This window comes from Porites lutea, chromosome 11 (genome assembly GCF_958299795.1).
Source record: "Porites lutea chromosome 11, jaPorLute2.1, whole genome shotgun sequence".
NCBI lineage: Eukaryota > Metazoa > Cnidaria > Anthozoa > Scleractinia > Poritidae > Porites > Porites lutea.
This window is the reverse complement of record NC_133211.1, coordinates 15255522-15266691: the sequence shown is the minus strand read 5'-3', so window position 1 is coordinate 15266691 and position 11170 is coordinate 15255522. Positions and strand designations below refer to the sequence as shown.

The following is an 11170-nucleotide window of genomic DNA, read 5'->3' as shown; positions in this document are numbered from 1 at the left end:
ATCTAGCCTACGAACCGACCAAAAATTCCACGTTACAACTTTCACTGTTTTGACGTTATGCTAATTTTTCCAAATTAATGCCCACCATACATACCTGCAAGGCTAGTACATTTTAGTATGACTTTAAACGCATATTTTGAATGTAAAACATTGTCAATGCTCACATTGAAATGTACTAGCCATGGAGGTATGTGTGGTGGGCATTTATTTGGATACATTAGCATAATGTCAAACAGTGAATGTTGTAACGCGGACTTTTGGTCGGTTCGTAGGCTGATTCGTCTTGAAATTTCACGGTGTCGCAGTGAATCAATCTTGATGAAAGTTTCAGACATTATTGTATACATCATGAAGATTATGTGAAAAGGTTTAAAAAGAATTCTGTTGAGCCGTTTTAGAGATATACAGAAAAGCGCTAAAAGTCAAAATTTAGAGTAAAGTTGCAAGAAAGGAAAGAAACCAAAATTTCCATGCATCGAAATATGATATTAAGCAGCCTTCTGACAGACGCTACTTAAGATTAATTTAAGTTATTTAGAACTTTTTAATGAAACAATTTATCACGGCTCTTGAAAATATAAGGTTTGCAATATATTTACGTTTTATTTGAATTAAAACATACAGAATTTTTTACTTCTCACGGAGGTTTTTGTTTAATACCAAACTTTGAGGTCCTGGAGTCGGATTTTCAGTAGCAGGTCTAGATCGCGCGAAATTCGGATTTAATCGATTTTAAAGTTTTTTGCTCATGGTTCTCATAGTGATACCGATTTTACTAAAAACTGCATTTTGACAAACTTTAATTCACATCGGTAGAGTCTGCGAAAAAGTGAAGCGAAACACCCTAAACCAAAGAACAAAAAATCAGTACACGCAAAAATTAAAAGTGTAGTTCGCTAATCACGTTTTAATGAAATCTTCGTTCACGTGTCGCGCTTAATTTTAAGACCGCTTTCACGTTCACGTAAAATTGTCTTGGGCAATCACAAATCAGGATAAAATGAAAAACAGAATCACGTTTCACGGAAAAAGTGTAGGGAACCCTCTCTGCAGCTTTACTAAACAACAGGTGTATTGTAATGAAATAAGTTTTATTCAATCTTTGTGATTGTCAGGAAATTTGCAGTGATTTTTTTGTACGCTTTGAACATCTCTGTTACAAAGGTTAACTTTTCTAGTTATGTTTCTGTTGCAAAACCTTTTAATAACAGGCCCTCTTGTGTTTATATTTAGTAACAACAGAGTTGTAATGAATTTAAGAGATTTTACAAAAGAGTACTTTTCTTCCGTTGAAAATGACAAGAATAAGGTATGTTGCTTGTAAGTAATTAAAACCTTTATTTTGTTATACAAAATAACGCTATTTGTCCTATGCATCCAGTTACAAAAGTTGACTAGCTAAGGCGATTGTTAACTTCCTTGTTTAAGCCCTGGTCCCTCGAGTTGGAGGCCAGTATGATTATATATCGTCTTTAACATCAATAAGCTCCGGTGATAATAAAGACAATAAAATATGTTGCTTATAAGTTAACCTTTATTTTGTTAAAAAAAATTAACGCTTCTTTATCCCATGCATCCAGTTACAAAAGTTGACTAGATAAGGCGATTGTTTACTGCCTTGTTCAAGATCTGATCCTTCGAGTTGGAGGCCAGTCTGATTATATATCTTCTGTAAAATCTAAAAGGTCTTCCATCTCTTTCTGCTTTTCTTTTGTCTGTTTTTCTACCCCTTTTCTCTCAGTATTAAGCTCTTCCTTGTATCTTTTCAGATTAGCTACTTGGCGTTCTTTTTCTTCTGCCTCCTTTTCCTTGTTGTGTACCTCCTCTCTAAGAAAGTTTAACTTTCTGTCGCTTTCGTCCTCTCGTTCGTAAGCGCCGTCCTCTCTTTGTTTGAGGTCGTTCATCTCAGACGTGGCCTTTTCAATGTACTCTTGCAACTTTTCAGCTTTTTCGACGGCGTCGCCTTCCCGCTTTATAACCTGTCAAGACAAAATAAAAGTATTTGATTTTCCCTCGAAGACCCGGGGACAGCTCGTCGGGGCGGGATCTTCTCGGGTGACATCCTTGCAGATTGCTCGTCCCGATTCTCAGAGAGTTAGTTATAGGAGCCCTGTTATTTCAGTTCAGGTGTAGGAGTCAGCTTGACATGGCGATATTCTATCTGTTTGAGACTGTGGATGAAATTCAATGGCGCTGTGAAAACGCTTTAATGTAGTGTTTTATTGTTTATTTTTCAGTATTTTGCAAAGTGAAATTTGGGTACTTTCTTGATATCTGAAAATTTTTAAGAAGTAGATAATTAAGGGAGGCTGTAGCGACATAACACTGAAGTAAACTATTATTATTATTATTTCATTTAGTAATTTTTTGTGGTAGGAAAACCTTGAGCGTCTCACACATGTAAAACTTAAGATGACTGTATTCTTTATGTGCCTCTGCTATTGAGGCATGTTCCCAGGGCTATTCTTTTAAGTCTTGTCATCATGCGTTGATGACGCAGTTGGAGAGAGAAAACTGGGAGAGACGTTTGCAGAAAAAAAAAGGATTACGCCTAAATTACGCCTACCTTCCTCTCCTAACTTTGTAAATTAGTGTTTTAGACAACAGGGAACGGAAAAAAAGACTGTCAAGACTACACGTACACACACCAACGAAACAACCCCGACGCGTTACCACGCATATTTTTAAGATGAGTAAATGGAATCCCATAAATGTAAAGATATCTTCAAATAATAAAGTGACAATAAAAATTCACAACAGAAATGTGTCATGTGCATGATACTACTACATCTTCGACAAACACTAGAACTACTGGTATACTCTTATTTTTCTTAGGGAGAATAGAGCAAACAAAATACGTGAGCGCGCGTGAATATCCGTGTAGAAAAGTGAGATTCTCGTAATCTAGGTAAACGCGAAAGTTTGATAAAAGTTGCCTCAATATACTTTCGCAATCGCTTGGTAATATTCATCGTCTTTCTGCTTGAGAGATCACGGTACAATTTGCAATATGAAAATAATTTTCTTTCCTTAGGAAGCCAGTTTATTTACTCTCCTACGGTCTAGTCAACAAGGCTGGTCAAGATAATTTTCTAAATAGAGCTTGTGTAAACGACGATTAGCTTTTGCTCCCTGTAGAGTGAAGTATTGTTGTAATCAATGAGCCGATAATCTCTATAAACACTTCAATTCTATTTAACAGTAGCTGTCATAAAGAATTATCATACTTGTGCCCATTATACGACGTTTTAAATGTCAGAACCTTCCAAACTGAATGCATTATAAACCTTTAAAATAGCGTTGGTAGAATTACTTCAAAAAGGGTTTCATTTGAATAATGATTATTAGAAATACAAAACAAAAAGTTAAAACCACTCACTCCAAACACTAAGCTAAACCACTAAATATATTTAATTTAACTCAACAAAATCTACGGCTTAGAAATAGTTAGCTTAAACGTCATTAGCCTTAACTGCTGTCCAGCAAAAGACTCCAAATCTATTGCTCCCAAGTTCTTCGTTGCGTTTCACTGAACGGTTGCTAGACATTAGGATAATTGCTACTAACCTTCTCGAGTTCGCTCTCCAGCTGCGCCAAACGCAATTCAAGCTCTTTGTTCTGCAATTCTTTGCTCTCAACCACATCATTCACGTTTTTCGCTTTCTTCTCAAGGTCACTCAGCTTTTCGTCGCCATCGATTTCTATCACTTCCAGCGCTTTGACCAGCTCATTCTCTCGCTCGCATTTTTCCGTGAGTTCTTGCAGTCTTTCTTCCATTTTTTTGCGCTGTTCGTTTCTATCAGCCAAGAGCTGTTTAGCCATTGCAATCTTGCCCACCTTGGAGTTTTTTTCCGACTCTAGCTCATTGCCTTTTTCGTCGGCTTGTTTTAGCAAGTCCTTTGCGTCTTGCTCCCTGTCTTCCGCACAGTCAATCTTATTTTTGAGCTCCTGTACACGCTCTCGCAACTTGCCCCTTGCGCCTTCCGTCATATTCGTATTTTAGGCTGCTCAGAACTTAAAAACTTTGAAATTAGAAAACAGAGCGAATCGAAGGAAGACGAATAAGAGACAAAACTTGTATCAAAGAATGTGGAGAATTCAAAAACGACTTAAGTGATTTTGGGAAGGCAACATAGACACAAGAAGTTTCATTTATTTGCATGTAAATTACGTTAATTTGTTAATAATTTGTGTTTTTCATTGGCTCAAGGCCAGGCTAATATCACATCCATAGTCCAATGCATAATTCTCCCAACACGCTCTTGTGCACTTCTTACTCGGGTAATTAGGAGAATTTGATAGTGCATCGAGACAGCACGTTTCAAGTGATGCTCTCCAATCTTCTCATATTGCGAATGTAGCAATATTTGTAGATGACGCAAGGAGAAGTTAGTTCTTCATCACTGTCATGGTTGAAATAGTTTACTCCCTCGGTGGTGAACGTGATTCGCTTTGTGGTTACGACGTTTAACCCGTTGTTGTTAATGACTTCCTTAGTGTTGCGAAACACGTTAAAAGAATACGAATAGAAACAGCAAAACATCTTTGATCTTACATTTTATAAGGTTAAGATGATGGCTTAGTAGTGCGAAAATCGTTAATGAGCTCAGAGTGTATGAAGGTACTGCCTTGGGATAATAAATTTTCGTTCAACAAATTCGCTCTTTACGGCGATACACCCGTAAGAGAGTTGAATACATGACGTGTTGGATACACCCGTATATTATGCAAATTTTTTATCAGTAAGGGTGGGTCGGAAATACCCTGACAACCTCGAATATTTCTTTACTTATGTATTCGACAATAATTACGCACTTTGTGAGAAGTGTTTTCAAACTTTACGACTGCGAAAAGTCACGCCAGGTGACGTATTCCATATGATATTTCCGTGAAGTGTTTCCCGGCTTCATGAAATAACTTTACTCAGACGTTTTTTAACGGTGGCAGCGGCTATTGCGTAATAATGACAACGAAGCGTGAATTTCGTGCGATTTATTTTCCTAAAAGCAAAACGAACGCGCGCGAATATTTGCCCATGTTTTATAAAGCCATTACAATTTGTCACACAACTGATCTCTGAGGCACAGTACGAAAATCATGACCCCAGTCCAATTGTACGCAGACTCCGTCTCCATCAAAGCTTCACGAGCCTCAAGGCTAGTAAACAGAGGGATACCACTTCTCGGGGGCACCCAACGAGAATATAGTTCAAAACCACTCAAACATAGCATTCATTGTTAAACGTAATTTAGTATTTAAACGGTATATGTAGGCATATTTTTATTCCCTAAAAATTTTTCACCTGTTCGGATTTCCTAGCTGAAAGTCTAGTGATCAGAAAATTATAGGGATCAAAACCTACCTTTTTGAAAATTTCAGCCAGTAAAAAGGCTCCCGAAAATTCTAGGTGACCTTTTTAGGGTAAAAATCCGTCTAAAGTGGGCAATTATACCATTTTTAAGATGTTCGAAAATCCTAGGAGAGGCAGGCAAGCACGCAATGTTACAAAAAATGTCCCGAAAATTCTAGATCTCAAATCGTCAACCGAACAGACATTTTCCGAAAATTGACGTTGGGTACCCCTGACTTCTATTTCGATAAATTTAATTTCGTTTATGTTTGGCTTTAATCCTCGCAAACAGGAGAATGATTATAGTTTATAGACATTTCGGGTACGACTGCTCATGCACGATCGCTTGATACTACCAATTTTATTAGAGTGGTTTTCAAACAAGTCCAGTAAATCCTTTAAGGAAAAATGTATTAAAAACTAGCCAATCATAGCTGAAGTAGAACTTTTTTAAAACAAACCAATCATAGCTGATGCTTATCGCTTAAAAGTCACGATGGTTGTGGATTTTCAGTGTCTTTAAGGACCCTCTTTGAGGGATTTAAAAGTAGGGGCGCGCTTATTTTGGGCATCTACAAAGTACAAAAGAGGAAGCAAATCAACGCAAAAAGGCAGAACCATTTTTGACTATCAACCTCAAAAAAAAAAAAGAAAAAGAAAAGAAAAGAAATGCTCAATTAGTATAGTTTATGTCCAAGAAAGGATAATGGTTTCATTATCCGCTTTGTTTATCCTTTCCCTGGTGAATTAAGGCCCGAAGTTCTATTACGAGTTTGTACTTGTGATGAAATCAACCAAAGAAGGCTTTTACTCATTCTATACTCTTGTTTATTATCTGCGCTACACTGCTAAGAGGATATGAACATGTACCGCGTCTCTAAGGCCTCTATTCCGAGAGTTTCTGAACTCGTGCTCAACGAGGGAGACCTCTTTTTGGAGTTGACCTTATAAACAATTTGTTTGAAAAGCTCAATCAAACTTCAGTAAGGATTCCAAAACCAGCATTGATTTAGGAAAGACTTAGGGTGGATTTCCTCTGTCGCGTAATTTTTACTTGCGTGTACACGCACGTTAATTTTACTCTTGTAAATAAAAAAGGAGGCAAGGTATGATGTGTCGCGCTCAAACTTGAAGTTGAGCGACCTCCGACTTCGCGCGAACGTAAATTTTACGCACGTACGCACGTAAGAATTACGCGACAGTGGAAATCCACCCTTAGGACAGCCCACACCTTCCTTTAAGAGTAACCTCAACTCACCTTGAAAACCTTGTTCCCAGTTATCTCTCTTACCCTTTCCTCGGAGCGGGAGAGAGAGAGCCCTGGGAACGGGGTTGGCCTTTGCAGGGAGAATTGATGATTGGAAAGGTCTTTGATGAGCGCCTTAAACTTCTAACACCAACAGGAAAAAAGTAAACTTAACTACATTTTATGTGATCTATTGTTTATTTTGTAATTCAGTCCTCGTCTTCTTCACTTTCTTCTTTTGGCTCATCTTCGCCTTCGTCTTCCTCATCTTCTTGTCTCGTTTCTTTCGTCGACGCAGTTGTGGACGGAGGTGTTTTCTTCCCCGCAAAATCACCTTCGTCATCGCTGATGGAATCGCCCACCAATGCCTCCATGTCTTCCATTTCCTTCTGCACTTCCTTAACCTTCTTTTTAGTTTCGAGGATCTCTGCAGAAAGTTGTTCTCTCACTCGTTCTAGCGGGGGAATTTTTCTTTCCTGGTCCTCCGCTCCGGCTTGCATCTCTTTCACCTGATGCTGAAGGAAGCTTACTTTCTCTTCCGTTTCCTGCTCTCGTTCGCTGGCACTTTCGTCTTTCTGTTCGAGATGCCGCAGATCTTTTTCCGCTTGCTGGACCTTTTCCGTTAGATCCTCGACTTGCTGTGTAGCGTTTCTTTCTCGATCTCTGGCCTGGCAAATAAATTTCAAGAAACAATTAACACAGATTGAAACTTTCCGGACCACACTGCACGGGAGCTACAACCTCGGACAAAGTAGTCGTGACACTTGGTCGATTTCCCCCGGCCCGCCTTCCCCCTCACACCGGGGTTGTAGGCGCTTCAATCCTCTAATGTTACTGCCGTTAAATTGGTGCTAAGTTCCTTATGTAAATGAAGCTAAGCTGTGCAGCTAATAATATTATTTTGTCTAAGGTCAACAAGAGCACAATATTTCTGTAGAGCCAGTGCAAAGAACATCGCTTATCTATTTTCATTTTTGGCCGACACTATCGCAATAGCTAGAACATACATCTGGTGTCTCCACATGGAAAAGCTTTACTCGGCTATCTTTTATCTCATCTTCTTATGAATGGGTTACTTTGGATTTATCTTTTGACAGTGATCAATTAATTTTGTTGAACTTCAACTTCACTCTTAGTTTGATGTGACTGATCTATAAATGCTGTTCAAAAGGGCGCTTATCTCGACTTATCATTTGTCAGAACCAGTCCAGTCGTTAAAAGAATTCACCATTGATCAGGACTATCCAGCCAGATCAGTTTGTTTTCTAAATGGTATGTATTGCAGTGACGAGTTTGTTTTAGTAACTATTTCGAGAAAAGACTGATATTTCATTTTCAATATGACTGGACAGATTTGAGTTTAGGAAAGCGCTTAAAGTCTTCCCCATTCGCGTTGCCTCGTTTGTTCAGGGTTGTTCAGTGTTTAGCAGATTTCGAATCCTACTTTTTCTTGCTAATGTAAGTAGACCTTTTAGTCTGCCAAAAGCCTCCCAAAGTGATTTTCTCAACACAAATTCTCAGGGACACGAAACGACTCGAAAGCTATAGAAAGGTTAAAAATTTCTGTCACTGTTCCATTCGTCTAAGTCATTCAGAAGTCTCCTTTAATTTACTAACTTACTTGCAATTTTCGGAGGTTTATTTTTCCATTTTATTACCAATTTATTGCGATGACTATTGTTTAAAAGACGGCTGGAATCTTCTAATGAAAGTATAGTTACTACCATTTCCTCGAACTTTCAACCGGAACATTAGGGTAGCTGACAGTTTCAGATGAGACGAAAAAGTCACTTAAAACGTTTGAGACGACCAAAGTTCCCCTAAGACATCCGAACAGATAGATAGTTATCAACTTCAGATTAACCAAATAGGCTTCTATTAAAAGCAAAGAAGAAACTATTTGAGGCACTTCTGACGTATTTCGAAGCATTCGGTCGTAAACTTTGGATTCTGGCCCAAACTGGAAGATAAGTCAAAAACGGCGAGTGAAACTGAAAGACTACTTTGAGTTAGAGTCTTTTATGTTTTGGGTCTATTAAAAGAGTTTGCGTGTACTGAAATAGCACGAGATAAAGTTCGAGTCACGAGTTGTTCAAAGAACTACCCAGATTCTATCGTCGAAGTTTTATACCCGGGGTTTTATAGCGACAGTAAATAGTTATCCTCGGTTTCTGTACACTTGTAGGTAGATTACTGTTTACACCATAGTAACAGGGTGTACTTTTTGGCTCATTACTAGGCGAATAACGCCGATCCGTTGTTTCGGTTTACTATCTCGTCACGTCTTTTAGTATGAGTAGTAAGATATTTCGTATAACCTTAACCAGAATTGGAATGTTTCCGTCACGCCAGAGATTGGAGAAAAAAAACGGGGGCGAGGGGGCCGGGGGGAGAGATCCGGGTGAAGGATGGTCATCAGTTGCCCGATTGGACAATGTTTTCTTACGTTTGTTTACAAATGAATCAGACCAGGCAGGTTAATGAGTAGATAAATTAATGGGTTAATCAGGCCTGCGCTTAGCTTCGATTTGTGATGCAAAACCCACCGTTACTGATATTCACACTGCATTATTACCATTACTCACGGCATCATTACTCCTCCCTCCAGGAGAACAGGCCGCAAACACGGCGTCCCTGACTTTGTTTAACCTAACCTCGCCCTCTTTAAAATGTACGATCATTGTGTTCTAGTATGGTAGAGAGTTAATTGATATCAACTTTATTGAAAGTGAACAACAAAGCGAGGCATTCTATAATTGCCGATAAACAAAAGGTGATTGCGATAAGTTTCCGGCCCACTGAAAAAAAAAAATCAGCGGTATTTTTTGTTTAATTTGTCAATGCCTAGTAGAGACATGATGACTACTTTGCATGCAAAACTAGGGAACCTAACCTTATGTTCGGCTTGCGGCCACTATCTACGCCTTAACTGATTTTCAAAAGCTTCGAAAGCGATTTTGCATTGCAAGGTAATGCCATCAGCGGTGATAATAATCAATAATCTTAATTGTGCAGCCAATTGTGTCCTGACGTATCCATTACAACATATGCGCATCAAATATTTTATGAGTCTTCACGTTGATTAGGAGACCAATTTGGTTCTTGCGATAAGAAAATAGAAGGCTCATTCTCATTATTTTATGGCCCTTTAAATTATTCGTCGCCCACTTTTGCTCAAGCTACATAAAGGACGAAAGGAAAATTTTTTTCCCGAAGTGTATTCGTGTTTGGGAAGGCACAGGTAACCTAATCTAGCACAATTTGTTATCATAAACAATATGCGCATCTCCAGAAAGAAAAAATATTACCTACCTTTTGAATTTCGCTCTCTAATTGCCCCAATTTTTGCCTAAGTTCCGTGGTTTGATTCTCCATCGATTCTGCCCTTTGTGTTGTTTCTGCCAACTCGTTTTCAACCTCACGCATCCTTTGGTCTTCATCAACCTCGACGTTTTCTAACTCGCGCACGACTTCACTCTCTTGTTCATTTTTTAACTCCAGTTGTTCGCTTCTAAGCTTTTTGTCCTCCAGTAGGTCGTTTTTTTCATCCAGTTCCTTCTTTAGAAGAATAATTCTGTTTCTCATTGAGGAAATCTCGTTGTCGTACTTTTCTACATCAGCTGTAATTTCTTTGAGACTTTCTTTGGCTTCATGCTCGCGCCCCTCCGCAACCTCGATGTTGTCCTTAATTTTCTGCATCCTTTCGCGGACCTTGAGTAGAACTTCGCTCGACATGTTGAATTCCTTTCAGGTACGAAAACGGGCCGAAAAGAAGGTAAAACTCGAGAGATGAGACGTAGGCGGCTCCCTGCTAGCAATCTGTACGGTGCTATCGATATATCATATGTGCGACCTACAACTGTCTGTTGTTTAGTCATGTGGAATTTTGAGGTATCTCTGGAATGCTGTGGGGCGAAACGTAAGTGGACGAGTAAAGATAATTGGCAGAATTAAAAAAATAGTAATAACGAAAGAAAGGAAGCAAATGCTGACTTGACCTATTAACCCGTAATAGTGACTTACATTTTCTCACAAGTGATTTGGAGAGGAAAATTGTCAAAATTAGTCTGTGAACAGGCTCTCTGTTTGGGGAAAAAAATATCACACACTAGTCAAAATTGGTGCACGTACCCATACTTAAGAATTTTGTATTTTCATTCAGTTGGTCATTTGTTCTCTGAAAGTTTCCCTTAAGAAAATTTTCAGCTACTAAATGAATGAACAAGCTAACTTCTCTTAATTCAAGATTTTATTTTGTAAGCAAGTTAAGGAGAAGTTTTACGTAGATCATCGACGAGTAAGAAAATCGGATTTATTTATCAAATTTTAATACCTCAAGCAAACTTGATCTTTCCGCTCACGCCACAAAGGCCGCAAAGGCTTTATTCCATCCCTTCAACTTTCGTAACCTTAAGTAAACCGAAAAAAAAGAGAAGAAGAATAAGCTCTCGTTCCGACAATCTACCTCTGTTTACTTAAGGTAATTATTTCGAAGACTCGAAAGTCTCGTTGTTTACCGATGATGTATGGGAGTACCGTAAAGTCACTGGAGGTCACATTCCCTTCGCTCGGTA

General features: G+C 38.7%; 2 protein-coding genes across 2 annotated transcripts; both read right to left on the bottom strand.

The window, feature by feature from the left end:
• Window positions 1-1318: 1318 nt before the first annotated feature.
• On the bottom strand, window positions 1319-4066 carry LOC140953084 (uncharacterized). Its single transcript, XM_073402579.1, has 2 exons — window positions 3568-4066; window positions 1319-1979 (listed from the first exon to the last, which is right to left on the bottom strand). The coding sequence occupies exons 1-2, from the start codon at window positions 3988-3990 to the stop codon at window positions 1659-1661; spliced, it is 744 nt and encodes a 247-aa protein (XP_073258680.1). The 5' UTR covers window positions 3991-4066; the 3' UTR covers window positions 1319-1658.
• A 2705-nt stretch (window positions 4067-6771) lies between these two features.
• LOC140953080 (uncharacterized) lies at window positions 6772-10471 on the bottom strand. Its single transcript, XM_073402577.1, has 2 exons — window positions 9909-10471; window positions 6772-7264 (listed from the first exon to the last, which is right to left on the bottom strand). Exons 1-2 carry the CDS (start codon window positions 10329-10331, stop codon window positions 6806-6808), a joined length of 882 nt encoding a protein of 293 aa, XP_073258678.1. The 5' UTR covers window positions 10332-10471; the 3' UTR covers window positions 6772-6805.
• Between the last annotated feature and the right edge of the window lie 699 nt (window positions 10472-11170).

Bases quoted from the DNA above. Each gene is read 5' to 3' on its own strand.
- LOC140953084 (XM_073402579.1), bottom strand. From the start codon at position 3,990: ATGACGGAAGGCGCAAGGGGCAAGTTGCGAGAGCGTGTACAGGAGCTC. The intron at 1,980-3,567 runs GTTAGTAGCAAT...TTGTCTTGACAG, and splicing joins TGGAGAGCGAACTCGAGAAG to GTTATAAAGCGGGAAGGCGA.
- LOC140953080 (XM_073402577.1), bottom strand. From the start codon at position 10,331: ATGTCGAGCGAAGTTCTACTCAAGGTCCGCGAAAGGATGCAGAAAATT. The intron at 7,265-9,908 runs GTAGGTAATATT...TTTATTTGCCAG, and splicing joins TAGAGAGCGAAATTCAAAAG to GCCAGAGATCGAGAAAGAAA.